At 39.3% G+C, this 23480-nt stretch overlaps 1 protein-coding gene across 1 annotated transcript in view; it reads right to left on the reverse strand.

Annotated features, from left to right (window-relative positions):
• Positions 1-23480, reverse strand: part of LOC103354709 (adenylate cyclase type 1-like) — a 60729-nt gene that overhangs the window by 22797 nt on the left and 14452 nt on the right. The window contains exons 3-8 of the mRNA XM_008278175.1: positions 22821-22939; positions 18572-18683; positions 9820-9947; positions 5887-6045; positions 3722-3863; positions 1947-2102 (exon numbers count right to left, since the gene is read on the reverse strand). Of these exons, the coding sequence (XP_008276397.1) occupies positions 1947-2102; positions 3722-3863; positions 5887-6045; positions 9820-9947; positions 18572-18683; positions 22821-22939 (816 nt within the window). The remainder of the gene's footprint in view (positions 1-1946; positions 2103-3721; positions 3864-5886; positions 6046-9819; positions 9948-18571; positions 18684-22820; positions 22940-23480) is intronic.

Raw genomic sequence — 23480 nt, forward strand, 5'->3', positions numbered from 1 at the left:
AATGAAATCACTTAAAAACTGCATTTTATGTTTTCTTATCGTCCTATCTTTTTCTCTTATATTAAAATCAGTTTGATGATCTGAAACAAAGTGTAAAAAATATGCAAAACACAGCACTATATGTGCTTTATCTGTCATAAAACAAGCATATAAACTGCAGTGTAGGTATTATTCAAAGGGTTGTCAGCACTGCTTGTCTCAGATATTGATATTTGTCAACTACAGTGCAGTATTTTAAATAGAAAATGCTGTTTTCTACAAATTTACATCAGCTCTACAACGGTAAATTGAAAACATTCTTACACTCGATCGCTGAGTCTCTCTAGAGGTGTTATAAAGATCATAATGTAATTCTGCTCCTACATGCTGCTGTGTTTCAACAGCTTCCACATCCATCTTAAACAGTCATTTAGTTTCATTTTCATCCATCAAGTCTTGAAGTATTTTTCTGAAAAAACAAAACAAAACAAAACTGAGGCTGAGATAATACCTCATCTTTTCTGTGCAATTCCCCTTTTTTCAGGATTTTTTTAGTGCATATCTAGACTGTAGAGTAAAGCAAGACAGATTCTAGCAGCTGATTTTAGAATTATTTTTAAAAAGGCAGGAAACAGGAAAAGCTCAGATGACAGAAATTTGACATTTGTTGCAGTAGCTTTGAACAGCGGAGAGCTACTGCAGCACCTCTTGAGCGAGCAACGGCTTGTGGAAATGAACTTAGTGTAACAACTATTATTATGAGGGTACAAATTACAACTTTGCAATAAAACGAAACTGCATTAGCTGTTGAGAACAAATGCTTTATTAATGTACCCTCTCCTAGACACTGTACAAATAAAGTTTCTATTTTTTGTATTATAATTGAACTAGTGCCACTGGCACATGCGCTCATTTCTGTCTCCTGTCACACACAATTTTTTCCATGAATAAACTTACACCATAAGTTCATTCCTTCATTCAGAACATTATGAGTAATAAGTAACAGTGCTCAGTTGGACAAAAATGTGATGTCTGTACAGTGGCAGGTCCTGTAGTTCATCAAAAACCTGCATTTTTAGTTTATTGTAACAGGATTTTTTATTTATTTATTTTTTTTGTAATAGCCCAAACAATTTGCGGTGTCATAATTCTATTATAAAATGTGTCTGTGTCACAATGCTGGGATTTTGGCTACTTGGATAATCATGTAACAATGTGTCTAATGCTATTAGAGGAGATGATACCAGGCTGTGGGTGATTACCAGCAGTCATAATGCAACCTCATCAGAATCATGAAGTACTAATGCCTGGCCGAGCTCATACAGTTGGGCGGATTACAGCTAGCAGGCTATTTCTGACAGCCAGACCCTGTGATGCCCCAACACCAATCGCTGAACACCAACCAACCAGCCGACCGAGCAACGAACCAGCAGCCCTGTGACTGAGTCACTGCTGCGTCATATTGCTTTAAAAACAAACACACATACACAGAGGTAGTGACAAACACACTAACATGCACCAATTAATGTTTATATGCACATGCAAGTATCATTTGGCATATACACACCTACATGTCTATGTGAGGATGCTGTATGTGCTGTATAACATCCACACATACACACACATTCCAGAGAGCTTAAGAGCAGTGAGTTTGCTCATTCTATCTATTCCATACTCATACTTCTCAACAAGTAGCTGTAATGCAGGAGTGCCGTTGTACTTATAATGCTGTGAAATCTAGAAATCCAGATTACTGTCTGTGTGTGTTTGCCTGTGATTGTGTGTGTAGCAGATTACAGATCCAAGCAGGATTTTACTCCATCACAAATGGACATACAAACCCATTAAAAGGATTTTCTTTTTACTACGTAACCCAGAAATACTCGATATGTACTCTGTACAGTACTGGTAAACACATGCATGCAAGCAAAGAGATGCACATGTTTGCTTAAGTACACATCACACACCTTGTCGTCGTCCTCGCAGGTCATGACGTTGGAGAATGGGATCTCGGCCTTGAACATCTTCCTACAGTGCATGAGCTGAACCAGCAGGTAGCACACAGTCTTAAACTTCATCCTCTTGGCTGGTTTGATATCTGATAGAATAAGACCAGGAAAGATCTGGAAACAAAGACAAAGAATAATAAATACTGAGGAAAGAAATTAAAAGGCTGCTGAAAATGCTTTTAGGTTTGATTTTAAACTGATGTGATATTCAATTCTTTACATTACAAGCCTAACCAGCTCTCCTTTCAAGATTGAAAAGTACTACCATGCATGTTTTGTGTTCATATCTCTCTTTTAAAAAGCATTCCAGCTGTATTAATAAGTAGTAAGAAATACCAATTTAAAACTTGTTAAGCACACTTTTACCTTGAAAGTGTTTTCTTTTTTTTTTTTAAAGGATATGGAGCATTTTGTGGGATGTTTAGCATGTGCTAGTATTTAGTCTGGCTAATATTTAGCATGTTAGCCTGTCACTATGGTAACATATTAACATTAATGGAGACATAAAGCTGGGATATTCATAATACATACAAACAACAACAATACAATAAACAGAATAGCCAACAGCCAACTACATTGATAAAAGATAAGAGACAAAAAAAATTACAAATTAAAAAACAAAAAAAGAAAAAAGTTTGTAAAAATTTACAAAAGGGTTAGCCTTGGCTATCCACTCAGAAATAATGCTGTATATTAAATTAAGGGTCAACCAATGGGAGCCGATGCCGATCATTTGTAATGATCCATCCATCCATTATCTATACACCACTTAATCCTCACGAGGGTCACGGGGGGCTGGAGCCTATCCCAGCTGACTCAGGGCGAAGGCAGGGGACACCCTGGACAGGTCGTCAGTTTATGGCCACACTTAGAGACAGACAACCAAGCACACTCACATTCACACCTATAGACAATTTCAAAGTCTTTCAAAATTGGGAACACAAGCTTGAACTTTTTCCCATTTTGGTGTTGACTGGCCATTACTTATGACATATAACCAATCAAATCATCTGTGCCTGGATCAAAAGTCATGTATTTTTATATTAGTTTAATCCAGAATGCAGAAGAAATTTAAAAAAAAAACAAATTTGGTGTGATATACGAAGTCAGTTTAAATATCTCTTCCACATGGCAAAATCCAACTCCACAAAGTGTATTGGTTAAATCCCAATGTGTTCAACTGCATTTTACCTTCAGTTTGTTATTCTGACTTTAGATTTATGTTCTTTGATAATAAATCTGACAAAAAAAAAAGGTTTTCCAGGACCGAATGGGGGGGAAGAGGATGACATGACATTCCTTAAAAGATGAGAGCATGAATTTAAATGTGCTTTGGAGAATTGTCTCATTCATGGAAATAAAGTAGGCTTGAGTGGGATTTTTACAGTAGACTGTGAATGCGCGATGTTACAAAACCTGGATATATCAAGTGTTTATTCATGTGTGCGTGCTCGTGCGAGTGTTGTGCATGTGCATTTTGCTGCGGATTTCGCTGTGAGCACACTCAGCACACAAACACACACACACACACACACACACACACACACACACACTCAGCTCTGGTGCACATGTGCGGTTGGTGTGAGATAGTGATACTAGCCATGTGTATGCCAGCTTAACACATGGCCCGTCTCCCTCTCCACATCAGAGGATTAACTATTACAACACTGACAGCTGTGTCACCTCTCAAGTTGTGAGAAAAAAAATACAGGAAAGAAATCGCTCTGCCGTACTTTGCGTCTGTGTGATGGCACGATGAAAAATGTCTCTATGTGATGCTTCTGTAGAAAGGCATGTCTCTCGTGGCCAAAGCCCGGTTCCACCTCGTAGTCGCCATTCAAACACTCCAGGGTGGTCCTTGTGATGTGCACCTTGCTGGGAGCACAAGCACAGCAGAGGACGAAAAGCAGTTAGTGATAAAAGTCAGGCGCTAAGGTTTCAAATCATTATCCCTCTCATTATTTTTATCAGCCTAATGGCCCCTCGGCTTGCTCAAAAGTCTTCACAGCAAAGAAATTTTCATCCTAACGACTCATTTAATCTGGTAACGAGTCCTAAAATCTTACTACTTCACTTGAAACAAGACCAAATTGAGCCAAAGAGACGACCTCTTTTCACTGCTTTTTAAATGCAAATCTGCTTGTTACTGTACATGAGTTTTCTTTAATGAAGTGACATTAGTTTAATACGAGTAGTCGGCCTTATTTTTCGCTGCAGTTACTGTCCTTTTTAGAACATTTCTGCCATGGCATCAAATCAGAATCCTTTTATCACGATGATTTTTCATGGCTGAGATAAGGATAGCACTATTTAATGATTCAACTATCATTAACAATTAGCTTGAATGTCAAAGACCACAATGATTTGATCCCAATGTACCATTACTACTCCTTATTGTTGTACAAAAGCTATTAAGCATATTGTTGCAAATGAATGGGATGCAGCATTTCTAGATAAGAATGAAGAAAGCAAGTGCCATACAAAAACTTCAAGGCTAGACGGATGAATCATCCGCATCAGTATACCAGCCAACATAAGCTTATGTAGATACTGTTTATTACAAACATTAACAAACACGGAACTGTTTTGCAGAGTTACCTAATACATTGTTAGCGTTTTTTTTTTGTGGTTGCAAATAATATTCTAACAGTTTCTAAGTTTCAAATTTTTAAAACAATATAAACATTTTTCTTCACTTATGAGTCGATATGATCTTAATATTTGGAGGCATGTTTTCAGTATTTATTCTTCAGATGATAATGACCAGTTTCAACAGAAGGAAGGACTGAGTTTAATTTCTTTCAGCAAACATGAGGAAACAAAAATGGGACATCAGTAGAGTCTGCATTTGTTTGCTAAAAGTCAGATTAAATCAGGCAAAAGAATCTGCAGCTGCCGTAATTTAGTTTGTTTTAATGAGTATAGAAGCAGAGTAGCATTAAGGTAATGCAATACAAACCTTTAAAACAAAAGGTCATGACATATATGTTGAAAATAATGTAGAAACAGTCTTGTGGTTACATTGTGTAATATGTCAGTATCAGTATCATCCTCAACAATCCAGAAACCTTAAACTCAAACAAGTTGTCAATTAACTGATCAGTTTATCTGAAAAAATGTAGTCTTGATAATCAGTTTGAACACAGATTTGGTGTATTTTCAAGCCAAAACAGTAAGGTTGTTGCAAAACAAGACATTTCCAGACTTCCAGACACTTTCTCCTGGCAGTTCATCACTGTATTCTTTATCAGTAGTTCGGGCAAATATTCAATCGATTATGAAAATAATGCTCCGTTGCCGCCCACATTTGCTGTGTTCATAATGAAGAAAAGATTTATCACACATGGAAACATACTGCTGTTCTGGCTTTTTTACTTTTTTTTTTTTTTTTACTCAAAGCAACAACAGCTTTGTCTATGACATGGGTGGTAACTATGCCAACTCTCTTCATTATTACAAGATAATAATCATAATTAGAAAAACAAGCTCATAATCAAATTCACTATCTTGTAACTATGAGACCTTTTAGATATATATCCAATAATTATTATTCTAATTTTGAGATCTTGTAACTAAGATGCTAGAATATATTAATGAGATACAGAAAACATTTCCAGTTTTGCACTTTTAGAATTTTAATAGTTTCTTAAAATATATTTATGAATTTTGAGAGAGAAAATAATGGCCTTATTACTTAACATAAAATATGACAAGTCTATAAAATTACACGTAGTGTGCATCGGTGGGAAAAAAAAATCATCTGTGAATGCTATGATTGGATGCATACTGTACATCATGAGGCTGCCTTCTATCTCTGTTGCTGGGAAACTGTGTGTGTCTGTGTGAGTGTGTGTTGTGTTTCAGTCCAGTTGCAGTGGGTGTAACAGTCAGTACTGACCCAGGCAGCCCTCCGGCCTCCATCACATTTGCCAGTGTGACATCGTTTGACCAGACGTCATACTGCCATTTCCTGAGGCCCAACACGCCACACAGCACCCGTCCTGTGTGCAGACCCACACGCATGTTCAGATCCACCTCAGTCGCCTCCACCACCGACCTGCAGGGAGGAGGCACATTAATCTCTAACTGCTGAAACAAAAACAATGACATTTAACGTTTAAGGCATTTTGGAACATTTTTTCACTGTGCTAGTAGCGTGGCTGTGCAGATGATAAAGGTGGTTTGTTGACCAGTCAAATACTTTGGTCTAGAATCACATATCTCCACAGCATTTGGTTGGGTTGCTATTAAGCTTAGTTCAAACATTGGTCGTCAGAGGATGAGTTCTACTCAAATATGTGACTCCCCAACAATCCCTAAGGTGCCTTCATGATCCTGACATCAGTGGTGTTGAGTGAACTTTCAAAAACTGTCAAATGGAATTTTGTGATTTTTTTTTTTTTTTAGGATTGTCTTTCTGGCGTTTTTGCCTTTACTAGTTAGGACAGTGAGAGAGTGAGACAGGAAAGGGGGGACAAGAATGGGAAGAGACCTGCAGCAAACTGTCGTGAGCGGGAGTCGAACTCACAAACACCGCGCAGAGGAACTGTAGCCCCTGTTCATGGGTCGCCTGCTCAACCAGGTGAGCTATAGGGGCGCCTGGAATTTTGTGATTTTGATACAGATATTCATGTTCCCCTCAGGATGAATTGTAATCACTGTACTGAGACTTTTTAACAAAATCTAAATTTTAATTATCCTGTACATCAGTGTATGACCACAATCATGCCATACTAATTACATTCCCATCATCATGCTTAATGCTAATCATCATCAAGGTTAATAGCCATAGGAAACTTTATGATTTTATATAATAAACTTAAACGACTATTTCAGTGACAAAATATAGAACATTAAAAACAATATGCTGGAAAAAAAATAATTAAAAATATTTTATTGTTTCATTATTATTTTACTGGGATATATATTCAGGGTAAAAACAGGTTTTCTTGTTTTTAGCATGAACATTTTTTTAAGATTGTGAAAGAAAATGTTCGTGAGATATTCTAAAATAAATATCAAGATACTTTTACAGTATAAATAAAACAATTTTTACATATTAGCAGCTCATAAGTAGCCTGTGGTTTTGTATGACACAATCTTTAGTTTGGGTTATTGAGCGGCTCATTTCACATATGAGGCAGAGCTGCAGGAAGGTGTTAAAGCATTAACGATGTGAAATTGCAAGCATTTTTCACATGTTTGTTGTTTCTCAGAAATGACTGACCTTCCTTGAGTTGAATAATTTATTTAATACAGATAAGTAGTCTGGTTTAGGTGGCTTTCTACAGAGGCCTGATCTATGTGGCAGACAAGCTCTCAGACCTGTGGGGACATGGTGCTCCAACACTGCAACTTTGTTCCAACAGAGCACATTCTACTCTGCAATGTATTCTTTAAACAAAAAGTTCTTCCCAAGCACTTTAAGGGTATGCTTGTATGTATCTATTTTTCACGTGCATGTATATTTATGCTGCAAGGTGGCTCGGTGGTTAGCACCGTCGCCTCACAACAAGAAGGTCACCGATTCGCGTCCCAGTGAGGACACCCAGGATCTTTCTGTGTGGAGTTTGCATGTTCTCCCCGTGTAGCGTGGGTTCTCTCTGAGTTCTCTGGGTTCCTCCCACACAGTCCAAAAACATTTTGAGGTTAACTGGTGATTCTAAATTGTCTGTAGGTGTGAATGTGAGTGTGCTTGGTTGTCTGTCTCCAAGTGTAGCCCTGCAATAGACTGGTGACCTGTCCAGGGTGTCCCCTACCTTCGACCTAAATCAGCTGGGATAGATTCCAGCCCCTCATGACCCTGGTGAGGATTAAGCGGTGTATAGATAATGGATGGATGGATGTATTGGTATGCATGTACATGTGAAGACCACCTTCACTTGGCTGTGTTGTGGTGCAATGAAGATGAAGTAGGACTTTTCCCAAGTCACACCACAAAACTCCTTGTCACCAGCAGGAGGTCAGCCACTTCAGCCACAAAGTCACAAACGGAGTCAAAGAAGGAAATAGAGAGCGGCAGAGGGTTGACAAAGTGTGTGTTTGTGTGTGTGTTTACAGGGTGGCAGACAAGAAAATGTGGTCTCTCTGTCAGGCTGAAGGAGGGATGTCACACACACACACACACACACACACACAAACACACACACACACACACACACTGTGAGGGATGAGTGTGTATGGCAGCACCTGTTCTCTAAGATCTCCTACAGCGGCATCCATCCACTCAGACAGAGCAGCGGGGAAAGAACATGACAGGCAAGTCCTCGTACAAGAAAATGAGGTAAAGGTGCTCAGTGTATGTGTGTGTCAGCATATTTGTAGGGGAGGGTGAGAGCAATACGCATCTTTAAGCTGCTAAATTTGTCTGATATTTCATCTATCTGCAGTTAGTATTGCAACATGCAAGGATATTTCTGTTGTGTTCAGACAACACAGTTATGTAGGCCTGTCATGTTTTACTACTACATCAACACTGAGCAACATTAGATATTTATGAGTCAGCCCAGTGACACTGTGCAAAAATGAACAACTAGGAATGCAAAGTTTTGCCTAAAGATTAAAACCTATCTGAATTACTTTAGATTTGAATAAGAACAAACTAATATCCAAGTATCTTATAATAAAAATCGAATTTACTTTTAATTTAATTTATTTTCCCTACTTTTTTGGCAGAGAAAACCAGGCCTCCAAACTTCCTCCACGTTCACCTACTGTCTTGTTAAATTCAGTATAAGACATACTTCAGACTCCATAATCTCACCAACTTTGTATCATAAATCTTATTTTCATTCACTAATTATTTCCATTTTCATTGCTACAAAACACATGTGTGAAGTGAAAACTGCAGAAACTGTTGCATTTTGTTGAACATTACTTTAAGAGGTGTGATCAATTAGACATTGGGTCCAGCTACAATGAGCACCTATTTACTAAACTGTCACAGTCACGGCTCAACTTGAATTTCATGCTGTGCAAGACGAAGGATTCACTGGAGCAGGTGAGTAGACTGCATGGAGAGCGACAAATGAGTTGTCTACATGCCATTGCAATCCACTTTCACCAAATGTGCTACATCCACCTACCCCAGGACGGCCACCGCCAATTTGACATATGACGTTTTCTTCTCTGCTGACCCATGCAATGCTTTTTAGTTAGTCTTTCTTATTGTACGTGTCCACTGGTTTCATCACTTCATTGCTTCCTGTGTCTTGTCATTAGTAGGAATAGAATTATAGAAAGAGTTTTGCAGAAAATTCACAATGATGACAATCTGTTTAGATGGGAAATGGACTTCTGCACCTCTCAGTAAGAAGATGTGAGCTAAAATGTGGCCTATAAATGGTAACATTGTGTGACTGTCTGCACTAAAAGCCATTCAGTTCTTCTGCAATATATGGCATAACATTTCTCCAAACATCAATGAAATTTGTGGCGTAGGCTCGTTTTCATGGTCAGCTGTGGCCCAGGTCCTCGCAAGGTTGGCAGTTCAATCCCCTGCCCCTCTAAATGTCAAAGTGTCCTTGGGCAAGTCACTGAACCCGAAGTCGCTCCCAGTGGCAGGCAGGCACCTTGCATGGTAACTCTGTCGCCACTGGTGTATGAATGTGTGCGTGAATAGGTGAATGAGACACACCTTCTAAAGTGCTGTCATACCACTAAGGTAGAAAGTGCATATAATATCCTGCATATTACCAGATAAACAAATCCTTTCATCGTGCAAACGTAATGAAACCATTTCTACTGACCTGTACATTCATGTGCAATTTGCATCATGCACGATATAGAGAAAATGTAGGTGTGTGGCTACATGTCAGTGTGTGTCACTCACGCGATTGTGTCAATCATATCCAGCCCCATCTCCACACAGCAGTGGGCGTGGTCTGCTTTGGGCTGTGTCAGTCCTGACACACAGTAGTAACAGTCCCCAAGTATCTTGATACGCCTGCAGTGGTTCTCCTACAGACACACAGATAGATGAACATCTGAAACTACCTACTATCACACAACAGCATTCATAATAGAGAAATATGTTTACCATGAGTTCACTGTCGACACATCTTTGCCAAAAAAAATCATATAGGTATGTTCTCAGGATGTCATACAGTAGAGGTGAAGGGACAATCATGGGGTTTTTCAATAAGTCATATACATAGCCTATTGCTAGATTATTAGATATTTGGCCATGATAATGAAATATTTCTACGGTCGGTGACGTCAGTCTCTCAGTTTGTCTATTACTTTAGTCTTTACTCATTTTATTTTTTATTTATATACCTTACTACATTTATTTTTGTTTCCATCTGAATCAGAGATTTCATAAAGTTTGATTTTGATTGCCTCATAAATGACAAATTATGACAGGACCACTGCTTTTTTTAAACCCTTTTTTCTTGAACGCCAAATAGTTTCTCCCAGGAATGGGAAAGTTCAGAAGTGATAACAGACACTGAAAACATAGTGTAGAAACTGAGTGGTCACATGCATCTTTACATCATTTCTATGTTTAACAGTTGAACCTCTTGCATTAGTGTACTTTTACTCCTCATACATGTGATATGACTGTACAGAAACTGCATAGAAGCTGTAGCTGTATATCTGTTCATGTAAATCAGATGTGTGTGCTTGTGCAACCGTTTGTATGTTTGTAGTTGAGGCCAACTCTAATTGCTCTGACATGCTCTTGAAGTAGAATCCCGCCCACACATTCCAAGACAGATCCGTTATTTGTCACAGTGCACATTGTGCACAAACTCAGTGATGATGACACACAACAAACACAAAAACACACACTTTTACAACACATTAACACACACACACACACACACACACACACACACACCTGCAATAAAAAACAAGCTGCTGAATGGTTACATGCAAACATACAGTACTGAACAGGTACTTCGATTTAGTTGCCTTCACAAGGTTATGTTTGGGCAATGTATTGCACAGTCATCACAAAATTGCAACAGTAGACCCAACGAAGCTTCGCCTGCAGGCAGCTTCTCAGTGGAAAACACACGTGCACACACATACACATATACAGAGGATTCATGACAACTGTAGGGTAAGAGGCAGAGATGAGAAGAGAGAAGATAGGGTGCTCTGGTTTTCTGCTCACGGGAGCAGAAAGATTCTGGCGTGGGAGGATATGAGAATTCAAAACGTGGATGATTAACCCAGCGTTAGGAACAGAAGTGTGTGTGTATGTGCACGTATAGAAACAGAGATGAGACAAATTATAAGCTGACAGCAAGCCAAGTCTCAAGAGAAAGGTATCTGTGTTTGCTTTTGAAGACAAATTTGGGATTTTAAAGCAGCTGACTGGGGACGATTGAGGGTAAAATCTGTGTCCCTAGTTTGGCTTGATTCATTCCTGTCTGCACTGTGATTACGTGAAGGTTAGGGTGAGGCATGTGTCTGTTGTGGTTAAGTTTGGGGCGAGCCCCCAGAGAATCCATGTGTTGTGCAGCATACAGCAGTCAGACAGGCTCAGCAGTTGTGACAGAGCCAGTTTGAAAGAGAATTTGTCCCTCGCTAACACGACAGCGTATAAATCTCAATTAGGGTGTGTGGGTGTGCGGGTGCAGCTGCAGCGACACACACACCAACTCACTCACACACATGCACACGATATATCCTCATCACAAGATTTCCATATAATGGTTTGCTGAGCGCTGGAGCACTGATAGCGGGCCTTATATCACCTTGTATCTTGCTCTTTCTCTCCCTCTGTCTCTCTCCCCACGTTAAGCCATGACTGATTGCAGCGATGCAGAATGAATTCAAGGGGGATAATCCCACTGATCATGTGACTTGTGTGTGCGTGTGCATGTGTGTGCATGTAGAAAGCAAAAGTAAAGTCTGAAGAGATCTCTTGGCCTCACAGAAGAGGAGGTCAAGTATGTGGCACACTGAGGGTTGAGTGTAAATGTCATGTTTTGGACAAGACTGAAGACTTTATTTATGATGGGAAACCTCTTGATGAACTAGTTTTGATGTTCACAAAGTACATACATATATGTAATGATTAAAATAAGTAGATGACAGCCGAATTTGTTTTTTTGTTTTTTTTGGTTCCTTCCCACTGTTGCCGACCGCCTGCTCAGAGGGAGTCCAAAGGCAACTTTGGATTGTTGGGTTCTCTGTTTAAATTCATAAGGTCTTCACCTTATCATGTTAGGTGCTGTGAGATGACATATGTTGTAAACTGCACTACACAAATAAAATTTAACTTAAATTTGATTGAATTTTTAAAACTGGATGTAAATTAGATGTAAAATAAACAAATAAACCCTGTGACTTTATAGTGCTATAATGCTGTGTTCTACATAGCAATCCATGAGGAATTTGCTCCTAAATAGCGACTCGGTATACTAAATGTGAAACCTTCTTTTGTGTCGGATAGTAAGGCTGTCGGATTGTCAAGACGGAGGTCGAGATATAAGGAGGGCTCGATGCTTGAAGGGTAATTTGTTGTTAATATTTCATTGTTATTAGTTGTTATAATAACTAGTGTATTGTAAGAACTACGCATTGCTGGATTTCACGCCTAACTGACCGGCGTGCTTGTGTATGGGCCTGTCGGTTGACATCAAAGGTAAATACGTTCAGACAGCAGACTGAAGTGACCCAAATCCATTTTTTTTCTCCTATGCAACCTGTATCTGGTCTTTTCATGACAGTCTGAACAACACAGATCCAATTAATGATGAAAATCCGAATATTCGGCTCAGTCGGGGGGAGACATGTCCACCCCAGGGGTGCAATCCGAAGGGATGGAAGTGACCAGAACACACAGGTAGTACTTGGCTGCTAATGTCAGTTTAGTCAGTGCTCACAGTTCTGTTTCCACCATCGGTGGCTGTGGCTGTGGCGGTGGCGGCGGCGAAAGAGTGGCAGATACACTCCACCGTTACCATCCATGTTTACTTTCGCAAACACTGAGCACGCTCGCTGCGTGTGACATTGTGTCCTCTTCTGTGTATGCAGGACACTTTTGGGTCACATGAAGTTCACACAGATCACATACAAGTTGCATTTAATTAGAAATGTGAACGAACTCACAAAAAATTGGATTTTACAAAAAAATCAGAATTGAATTTGAATTTAGTCCTGCAGTCTGAACGTAGCCAATCTGTCAAATTGTTAAGTCAGATAATACGCTGTTATCGCTATTTGTGACATAAAATGTCATGTCAGAGTCGGAATCCAAGGCTGTCTGTATGTTAAAGCTATTCTTCATTGGTTCCGTTAGTTTTTCCTAAAAACCTGTCGGAAAACAAGGTTTTCGGATCGTAAAGGGTCTGATTATCGAGTCACGACTGTACTTCTATAATTATTATTTTACAGCAGGCCCACAGCAAGCTGTCAGATACCTTTTAAATCACTTAACATTGCACATTACATTGTTGTGGCAAGTACACTGAGTATCTATAAACGTGGTTGCTTTTATAGTAAATTTGGCTTCTAGGTGGCATAGACACAAGCTGGTACAAAGTCACCATGTCCTCTTAATGAAGTTTTAATGGCAAACAAGAAGAAGATTGCTAAACTAAATATATTTAGGGTGGTGTATGTGTCTACCTGATTTACTCAGATCAAATATTCACTCTCCTATTATCTCTGGTTTGGTGTCTACCATCATTCAAAAAAAAAAATCTGACTCTTTAACTGCTCTTTCTGTTTGATGGTGGGCCGGTAGTGTACAGTGTCCTAATCAAAGCTTGATTTCAACCACATCTCATGGTCTCCATCAACACACTGATCCTTGAAAAATCAAAAGTGTCATTTTTATCCAATCCCATCCTTCACCTGATAGAAACACAATCACCTGTGATCATGTGACAAAAGTTCCACACGTACAGCAGGTGCCACTGAAAGGCCCAGACTTAGAACTATCCTCTGTTTGGCCTGATGGTAATGCAGTTTCTTTGTGTATGAACATGTGTTTGCTTTATTCTATTGACAACATGGATACAACTATGATGATAAAGAGTTTGTATGTGTATGTGTGTAGTTGAAAAAGTCCTATTGTGGGGACATAAGTGTGTTTGCACAGTCACTGTGGAGACCTGCCTTCCTTTTGAAAACAAACAGTAAGTCTCTATTATGTAAATTATTACATTTTAATATGAAGATCAGGTTTAAGATTAGATGATCATTCTTAGGATTAAGCGAGTGTTACTTATCACAAGGTTTAGGTTTGGTCTCCAGGAAATGAATGTTAGTCAATGTAATGTCCTCTGAAGTGATGGAAACACACGACTGTGTGCTTGCGTGTGTGTGTGAGGCTCATGCAGTATTAATATGATTACAGTGGTCTGGCGGCAGATAACCTATCACTCACCTAATCTTCTTTCCCAGAGAACAACGCTACACAGGCTTACTGATGTACAGTGTTTGCTACCGTACACACTGTCAGTGGTCCCAATTGTGCTGTATCTCTCTCACACACACACAGAAACACTCCGCCTCATCAGCCCTTATCTCCCCTCTGTCTTAAAATCGGTTCTCTCATCTCTCCTCCTCTCTTTCTTCCTCCTTCTTCTAGTTCCTTCTCCTTCTTGACCTTCATCTTCTCCTCCTACTCCTCCTCCATGTCAGTCAGCCTCTCCAGTTTTACTTTCACTATTTGGATCAATATATGGCTTGGCATATTAAATGAGCTACAGGACTAAATAATACATTTTGTCGTTTTGGGAAGCTTTTTCATGTTACAGAGGAACAACAAAGAGGAGCTTACCAACTGTTTGGAGTCACTTGCTGCCAGCCTGCCTCCATCATTGTAGGCTGAGTTAAAACACTCAGCGACACTGCAGTTATCTTGTTGAATCAAAACCAAATACACTCTCCCAATGAAAACTTTATCTTACAGTTGTATGCAAATTGAAGATTTTAGATTTTTTTTTTTGAAAATGAAAATAAGTAAATCCGCCCCTGCAGCAAACATAACAAAAATGAACTTTTTCACATGCTTGTTAAAACAGTGCCTTTAAAGAAAGAGTTGAAATGTGTGTTTGCTGCGGGGGATGTATTCACTTCTCTTCACCCTGGTTTTCCCAGGAGTGTCCGGACTGTTGCAAACAACATATGAGCATCAACTTAGTTGTCAGCTGATAAGTAAGTAAGCAGGATTATGCAATAATTCTAATAATACAATTAAGGTAATTCAGACAAATTCTTACCATTTAGCACAAGTTTATTTTTTGTAACAAAATCCAAAATGTTTCATTAACAACTGACTTAATGACTATGTGTCACTCCACAGTTCCTTTTCAGAGTGTTTCTGAGCTCACTATTTTTGCTATTATAGCCGATAACTTTCCTGCTTTAGTTTATTCTTATCACTGTCACCAACATTGGTATCTGAACATAGACTATATACAGTGAAAGATGGACGTAGCCTCTGCACTGAACAGCCAGCAAGGGGTGACATCTCTGGTTGCAAAAGGAAGTCTGAATATACAAAAGTTTATGAGAAAATGCCCCTTCTTCTCATCTGGTCTATCACCTCAGTAAGCATTTTTTCTAGTGAGTTTATGGTTTCAATTACTAGTTTCAGGACTTTTTAATGCAGCATGAAACAAAAATAGACAATAACGCTGGGTATTTTCTAAAAGCAGGCTACCCCATCAGTGTATGTAGTGTCCTCAATGTCTCAGTCTAGACTGCTTGTTACATTTAATTTTAAACGAAGTTGGCAACAGCCAGACTTAAAGTTGCAGTTCGCTACATCCATCTTTTATAGTCTTTTCATCTGAGCAATGGAGCAATTGCAGCAAATGCATCCCCATTATTCAGTTAGGGGAAGCAACGTTTTGGTTTTCTTACTTCACTTTTTGTCCTTCTAAAAATAAATCATATCATCATATTGTAACTTGTTATATCTAAGCAGTCTGTATCAACAATCATTTTACTATCTTCAGCAACTGATACAGGAAAGCAAAAGAAATAAAATAAATAAGTCACAATAATTATGTATCAGTTGAACCTTTCGCTGATCATTTGCCACAGCATGCTTTGGCTGTCGGTAGCAGTCAGATGATCGACACAGGAGTCTCACTGTTAACAAAGGTAAAAAAAAAACAAGCCGTTTCACTTATCTTTGATACTGACTGATAAGAGAACACAGTAAAAAGACTACTGTATATTGAATAAACATGCTTGGCCCACTGACTCCAGCCAAACTTTAATTTGGCTAAAAGCAAGACTGTACTGTCGCTGAAATGCCAAACCATTGCTAGAACCAAGCAGCCAAGTTTGGCAGCCTACCCATCTAACGTTAGCCCACTGAGTGGACAGGATCTGGCTGTAGAGATGGAACATTCATGAAGTGCCCATCCAGAATCTGTTTTTTTGTGTATTGTAGTTATAAAGGGGCCTGTGTAAAATAGAGACTATCTTAAACTGGAAATGAACCACATAAGCAGTTGACAGGACAAAGGAGGACATGTGGAAAAACAAAAAAGGGAACAACAACAAAAAAAAAACCCCACATAGACATGACTGCACTGGACAGTTCTGAATAACAGCCAGTTTTATTTGACAACAAAGAAGTTGTCTACCTACTATGACGTCTGTCTTTTTCACACAAGGGTAAACAAAAGGACAAACTACAGTACAGACATAAAGAGAAGAAGTCTATATTTCTGCAGTAGCATGTTTTGACCTTGAGTTACTATAATTTTGGGAACGCTCTGAGTCTCTGTCACTCAGAAATTTTCTGGTTGACCTAGCTACACATCACTCAGGCACAAGATTAAAACCACTGACAAGTGAAGTGAATAGCACGATTACGTTGTAACAATAACACGTGCCAAGGGGTGTGGTCCATATATGACACTAAGTGAACAATCACTTCTTCATGTTGAAGAAAATCAGCATAAGGATCTAAGCAGTTCTGACAAGGACCAAGGTCTGCATACTGATTGGTATGCAGTGGTTAGTACCTACGAAAAGTCATTGAAACAAGGACAACTGGCAAACCAGTGACAGAGTTCATTGAGGGGTGGTCGTTGTGCTACGATCCATCAACAACAATGGGTGATGAAAGAAGGTGGCCTGATCTGATAAATCGCATATTCTTCTACATCATGTAGGTGGTTGAGTGCATCAGTTACCTGGTGAAAAGATGGTAGCAGGATGCACTATGGGAAAAAGGTGAGCCAGCATAGACAATGTGATGTGCTGGGCAATATTCTGCAGGGAATCGTTTGGTCCTGCATTTATGTGGATGTTACTGTGACACATACCACCAACCTAAATACTGCTGCCTCATACATCCCTTTATAGCAGCCCTAATCCCTGATAACAGTGTCTGCTTTTAGCAGGATAATGCTCCCTTCCACACTTCTTCATTCTTGAAGAATGGTTTAAGGAAAATGACAAAGAGTTCAACGTGTTGACTTCAAATTCTTCAGGTCTCAATCCAATCAAGCACTTGTGGGATGTCCTGGCAAAACAAGCCTGATCCATGGAGGCCCGACTTTCCAAGTTCCAGGATTTAAAGCCTCTGCCCATAGCGTCTTAGTATCAGGACACCTTCAGAGGTCTATGGAGCATATAGCTTGAAGAGTCAGAGCTGTTTCTACAGCATGAGATGGACCTACACATTATCAGTATGTACTGCTCCAGATGCATTCTCGGTTTAGTAAAGTGTCCAAATTTAGTGTAAGATACCTTTAGTGTCCAAAGGCATCTTTGGATGTTGGGTTCTCTGTTTAAATTTGTATGCTCTGTACCTTACTATGTTAAGCGCTGTGAGATGACATATGTTGTAAACTGCACTATACAAATAAAGTTGAATTGAACTGAATTGAACAGTCTGTTCTTTCCTGACTGATGTGACAAATGTTAACCACTTGTGGGCATGGGTGTTAAAATGGAGTGTCATATTCTTTGTTTCTGCACAGCTTAAAGATCCAGTAGTGGTGCACAGGATTTGGAGCTGCCTAAAGGCACCTGATGGAGCTGAGTAATCAGTAAATGTGTGATGTGTCATTAGAGCAAAAGAACCCAATATTTCCCTCAGGATTTGTTGGAGACCAAGCCAGAGCTGAAAGGAGAGTGAATGGAACTTAGATGTATTAGGAGGCCCAAAACAGAGCTTCTACATCTGTTGGATGTGTAAATAGGCAACTGCTTGCTTGAAGAATTGCTGTATGGAAATTTATAAGGCGTTGACAGATTTTTAAAAAATTTTTTTTTTTTTACAGTATGTACACAAGTGACCACAAAATCAGTTAAACAGAGAATATTGAACCTGACAAAACTAAATAAAACCCTAGAATATTGAATGGAAATCCAATAGTATACTGTGTTGTATATTCTGTTTGTTAACATGATAATTGTATAAAATATCAAACCACTTTTATAAGTTTATTATTACTAACCCGCAATCAATCATTGGATAGCCTAAATTCTTGAAGAAAGACTTTATCTTAGCCATCCATGGTATCAATTACATAAAGATTTTATTGCACATCAGTTGTATTTTGTTGATAATTTAATGATTATAATCAGTTTTGTTTTAAGGTCGTTGAATTGAGGGGTAGCAGTTGGCAGGGAGGAAAAGCACTTACTGTAGCCAGTTCATCAAACTTCCCAAAGAGCTCGTTGAGCAGCTTGACCAGTTCCTGAGCAGTACACTGAGAAGCCAAGCTGGTGAAACCCACAATATCTGCAAACAAGATGCTGTCAGGAGAGAAAGGCAAAGAGATTTTAATCTAAAGTCATTGTGACAGCTGATTTTGGTTCTCATTGCTCCTTGTGTTCATCAATTAAACATACTACAGTTTACAGGTCAATAAAAAAATAAATTCTATAATTACAGATGGAGTATGCTAGCTGTACAAAATAGTATTTTTCTACCCTTTCTGGAACAAAATACCAACAGATCACAGTGGAGCAGAGAAATTGGCTCATGGCGATCAGAAGTGAAGCAGCAAGTACAATAATCCAATAGCGGGTAAGTGAAACTGTCTTATAGGCCAACCACTGAATCAACTACAGAGTTAAATTGGCTGCTGCTGGCTAGCTGCTGTAATGGGGTTGAGGAAGGTGTTGAAAGCTACTTAGCCCCTCATTCATTTGCTCAGAGGCAGGCCAGATGGCAGCAAAACAAGGTGTTATGGATCTTATTGACTCAGTGAAAAATCACTGCTCCCAATGGAGTAAAGGCATCAGAGCTGGAACAGTGTGTCAAGCTGGGTAATATTTGTTTGTTTGCTTTTTTTTTATCACAGGAGCTATGTTTCCGTTTTTTAGATACCTAAGGTATCTCTGATGAACTGAAACATGTTCCTCGCTGAGCCTGGAAGATTTTATGCTGCTATTAATGACAGATTGCCACATCCGTCAAGCCTTCAGTTCTTGCACGGCCCATTTGCGGTTTAAAGTGATAACACGGGCAGAGACAAAAACAGGCTTCTAATTTATAGCTCTGTTTAGAAATGAATTATTATATGAAGCTAATGTTAGTTTTCAAGGGTCTGCCTCCTTTTAACAAGAATCTTGCGAAAGATATTAAAATATTGCAGAAACATCTGAAAGAGATGGCATTCTCACAGTGTAATGATCCGTGTCATTGAAACGAAGGAGAAGAGTAGAGCTTGTTTATTTTAAGAATATAAAAATGTAACATCCAACTATTTTATTCTACATAACATTGTTTGTCCGGTGGCTTACAGGCTTTTCACTTTTAACATTACAAGAGAAGAGGTTTTTGGGACTAAGAGTTGCTATCGTGTTTGACAATGAAAAATACTTTATTTATCCCAGAAGGGAAATTCAATAATAATAATGTAAGTCTATTTCAAATAAGTCTGACAAGAGCTGCTGTAGAGTTTCCAAAATCAATAGATATTAAGTCAGAACAACTAATGTTACCATAAACTTTGATACAGTCACTTACAGGATGGACTCCCACATACTGTATGTGCTTCTGTGAACTGAGACTTTTTGGTAACTATATAATCTACACCTTGACCTCAGAAGTAACTCCAGGTTGGATCAGCTATATTTACAGTCAAGCAAACATTTGTAGCTTTTGTTAGAGCAGACAATCCATTCCTTGCTCTTGTTCACGTGTGTTATAAGTTTGGGAAAGGCTATAAAAGACGTACATCACTCTTGTTAAAGCTCAAGATACATCTCTTCAACACATGGATGAATCCTGACTTGCCAAGTTACAGTGACTCAGATGTGATTGCAAACAATCCAGGAGATAAAAGGTTCAGCAAACAGTCACTGCACACCTAAACTCCACAGGTTGTAGTGAGGTACACACAAGGATAGATCCCCCTGTGTATTTTGAGAAATGGCCAGCACAGTGGTTTTTTTGTGTCTTGTTCAGCACTGTCCAAACAGCAGTTCCACAAGAATCAGAGAATGAATAAATAACATCACAAATCTGACCAGATGTATGATGCCAAACTGCTCGCTGTTGGTGCCTAAAAAATATTAAGGTTACAGCTGTGGCTGCTTGAGGAGGGCTCCTCCTCTGCATCGTGACTGAGTCGCTGTGCTCTTTCTGGCAACACAGTATAGTTGCTGAGGATCCTGATGTATGCAAAGCTGGGATCACGACTGCTGCTCAACAGAAGAGCTCTGTAGTGTGATTTGTCTTTGAATGGTGCCGTACTGCGGGTCGTGCTGGTGCATGCTGGGTGAGGAGAAGGAAAGAGGATGGCAGCGGGGGAGAGAGAGAGGAGATGGGGGGGAGCAGAGTGGTGGTGAAGCTAAATGCGCGTGCGATCAAACGTTCTCGGGGCCACATCAAAGGGGGGTCAGATCATGGAGCTGTCACACCCCTGCTCGGCAGCATACTGCCATGTGTTTATGTGTGCATGCTTGTGTTTGCAGCAGCTCCCCGGAGATGAGCGCGAGCTGCTCACTGGGAGCAGCGGCGTGATGTTTGGCCAAGTGCCAGTGCGGCAGTGTGGCTGGTGAGCGGGCAGCGATGTTCCCGAGCTGTGGGTGACTGTGGGAGCCGAGCAGACAGACGGAGAGAGAGTGGAGAGGATTGTCTCTTGACAGGAGTGCTGTTGATATGCTAGCCCTCGACTCCTACACTCAGCAGCACTAATACAGCTCTCCTATTCTCTTTTACTGCCTCGCTGGAATGTAATCAGCTCAAAGTCAAGCTAGGTTCTTAGACTCTGTAATATGTGCTTCATTACAAGGGCAATAGAGGTGGCTTCTGGAAAAAGCTGGTAAAATTTAAAGGGAGAGAACAGTAAATATAGCACATTTTCAATATTCATTGATGTTTATTAACTATTTGAGTAATTCTTCATTTACTCTACAGAATGTTAAGAACCCCAAGATATAAAACTTACACTTTAAAAAGAAATTCAATAAACCTTGAAAATCTACTATTCAACAATTCAGAACCTGTGAATGATTTTTTGATTAACTTAAGTGATTTATCAGGCAGCAAAACAGTTGACTATTTCCTAATTTTGTCAATCAAGCAATGCAGCAGGCAATTATTAGAAATCCATCTATCTATATATGTTACTGTTCTATTTCCCTCAACCCAAAGTATAATGTTTGAATTGCTTGTTCTTTTTTGATTGATCAAAAACACAAAGACTGTGAATGATTTGAGAATGATTTGCTTTCTGTCAAAAAAGTAAGTAGTAAGAGCAACCAGCTAATTGTAGTACCACTAGATTAACAGATGAATACACAGGATGACATTTAAGATTGACCTTGATGCAGCTTTTAAATAATAATGAGGAGATCAGGATCCTCTTTCAGGCACCAGGGCCAGTTTCTGTATAACACTAAATTGCCTGAGTAGATTCTTAGCCATCAGGACAGGTCAGGACAATCCAAAAATATTTAATCTCACTTAGTTAAATGAGGAGCAAGCCACAGGTGGCCCTGAATAAATACTTGGGTCTCCCCACCAGTCAGTTAGAGCGGAGGAAGGTACCAAAAAATAAATCCAGTCGCCTTTGTCTGCATTGTTGCTAAATGCTCCTCTGTGTTCACCAGCGAGTCACCAGCTGTGTTTAGTTGCTGTTTGGTAATGAGCAGGCAATGTACAAGTAGGTTTTAGTGAGTTTTTATCACCAAAAACTGCCTGCTGAGGCTGAAAATGTTACCAATAGAGTAGTAAGTGTGAACCAGAACAGTAAAGTTGTAAACAAGACAGCTAAACAATGAGTTTAAACACATACAAAGCCACATAAGTCTAAAAGGAGCTGTGAATTCAAGATAAAATTCTTCAAATGATAGGTTTATCACTGTAAGTGATGCCCACATTGTCACATTTGTGCCATGTTGTCATTTCCTTAATTGTTATCATAAAAACTTTGATTATAGGTGTATGGATGGAACATTTTGGAGGTAAAATGTCATCAGTTTGCTTGATAGACCTGCAGAAATCCTAGCGATGTGTCCCAAGTGGTGCCTCTCAGTGATAATTTATCTGACAAAGACCACTACATGCAATAGAAGGTAGAAAGAGCTTCTAATTAAATAACAACATGAGAAATTTAACATTTAATCATTAACTAATACTGCAGCTAGATTCATTTTATGTGATTCTCTCGCAGATGAAAATCTGTCTCCAAAACAAAAGCATCACAAATGGTGGGTGAGGCAGAAATGGCCATTTTTAATCTGCTGGTGGTGGTAACAACACTCCATCCCTTTTCTCTTTCTAACCTTACGTAGCTTGATAGCATCTGTCTAATGGCTAATCTTAATTGCTCTCCTTCTATTCTTGACCTTGACGTCACAGCAGGTGACACCTGAATCAAAACACTCCAGCCCCTCCGCACACCTCTGCAGTCCACAGTTGTCATGACACCCCCATACCTGACATTGTCATGACGTTGGATGTAGATCTTGTGAAAGATCCTCTCAGGCGGCTTCAGGAAGTCCTCCTTCATCTCCATGGCAACATTCCTGGGCAGTAGGCTCATTAGTAGACGTTCCTGCAGAGGGAGGGGTTGAAACAGAAGAACTTCAGGTTGGGAGGATATAAATGTACTGTAGATCTGTGTTGATGTAAGTGAACTAACAAACCATTTGCCCTTTCAGTGTCTTGCTGCAAACATCAAGAGACATAGTTTCAGAATGTAGACAGACATTGCAATGAAAACCTTCCTGTAGTCCTTCTTGTCGTGTTGAAACAATTAGTCAACATAGAGTAGATTCAGGTGTACAACTGAATCTTTGGGACTCAGCTTAAATAATTCATTTGTCATTACTTTTTGACTGATTAACTGATTGATGATTCTGAAAGTTCACAGAGCGCAAAGTATAATCTTGAATTACTTCTTGTGTTTTATTACCAGTCCCTAACCCACAGATATGCATGTCACAATCATATGAAATGTAAAAAAAAGAGCAAACCCTTATCACCACAAGGACGCGGATATAGGTGGATTCTGCAAAACCCAGATTACACAAGGTAGTTTTATAAAAATGTTTTTCAAACATCACTTTGTATATCATTTTGGCATTGCAGCTAAG

This window comes from Stegastes partitus, unplaced genomic scaffold (genome assembly GCF_000690725.1).
Source record: "Stegastes partitus isolate 25-593 unplaced genomic scaffold, Stegastes_partitus-1.0.2 Scaffold118, whole genome shotgun sequence".
Classification (NCBI taxonomy): Eukaryota; Metazoa; Chordata; class Actinopteri; family Pomacentridae; genus Stegastes; species Stegastes partitus.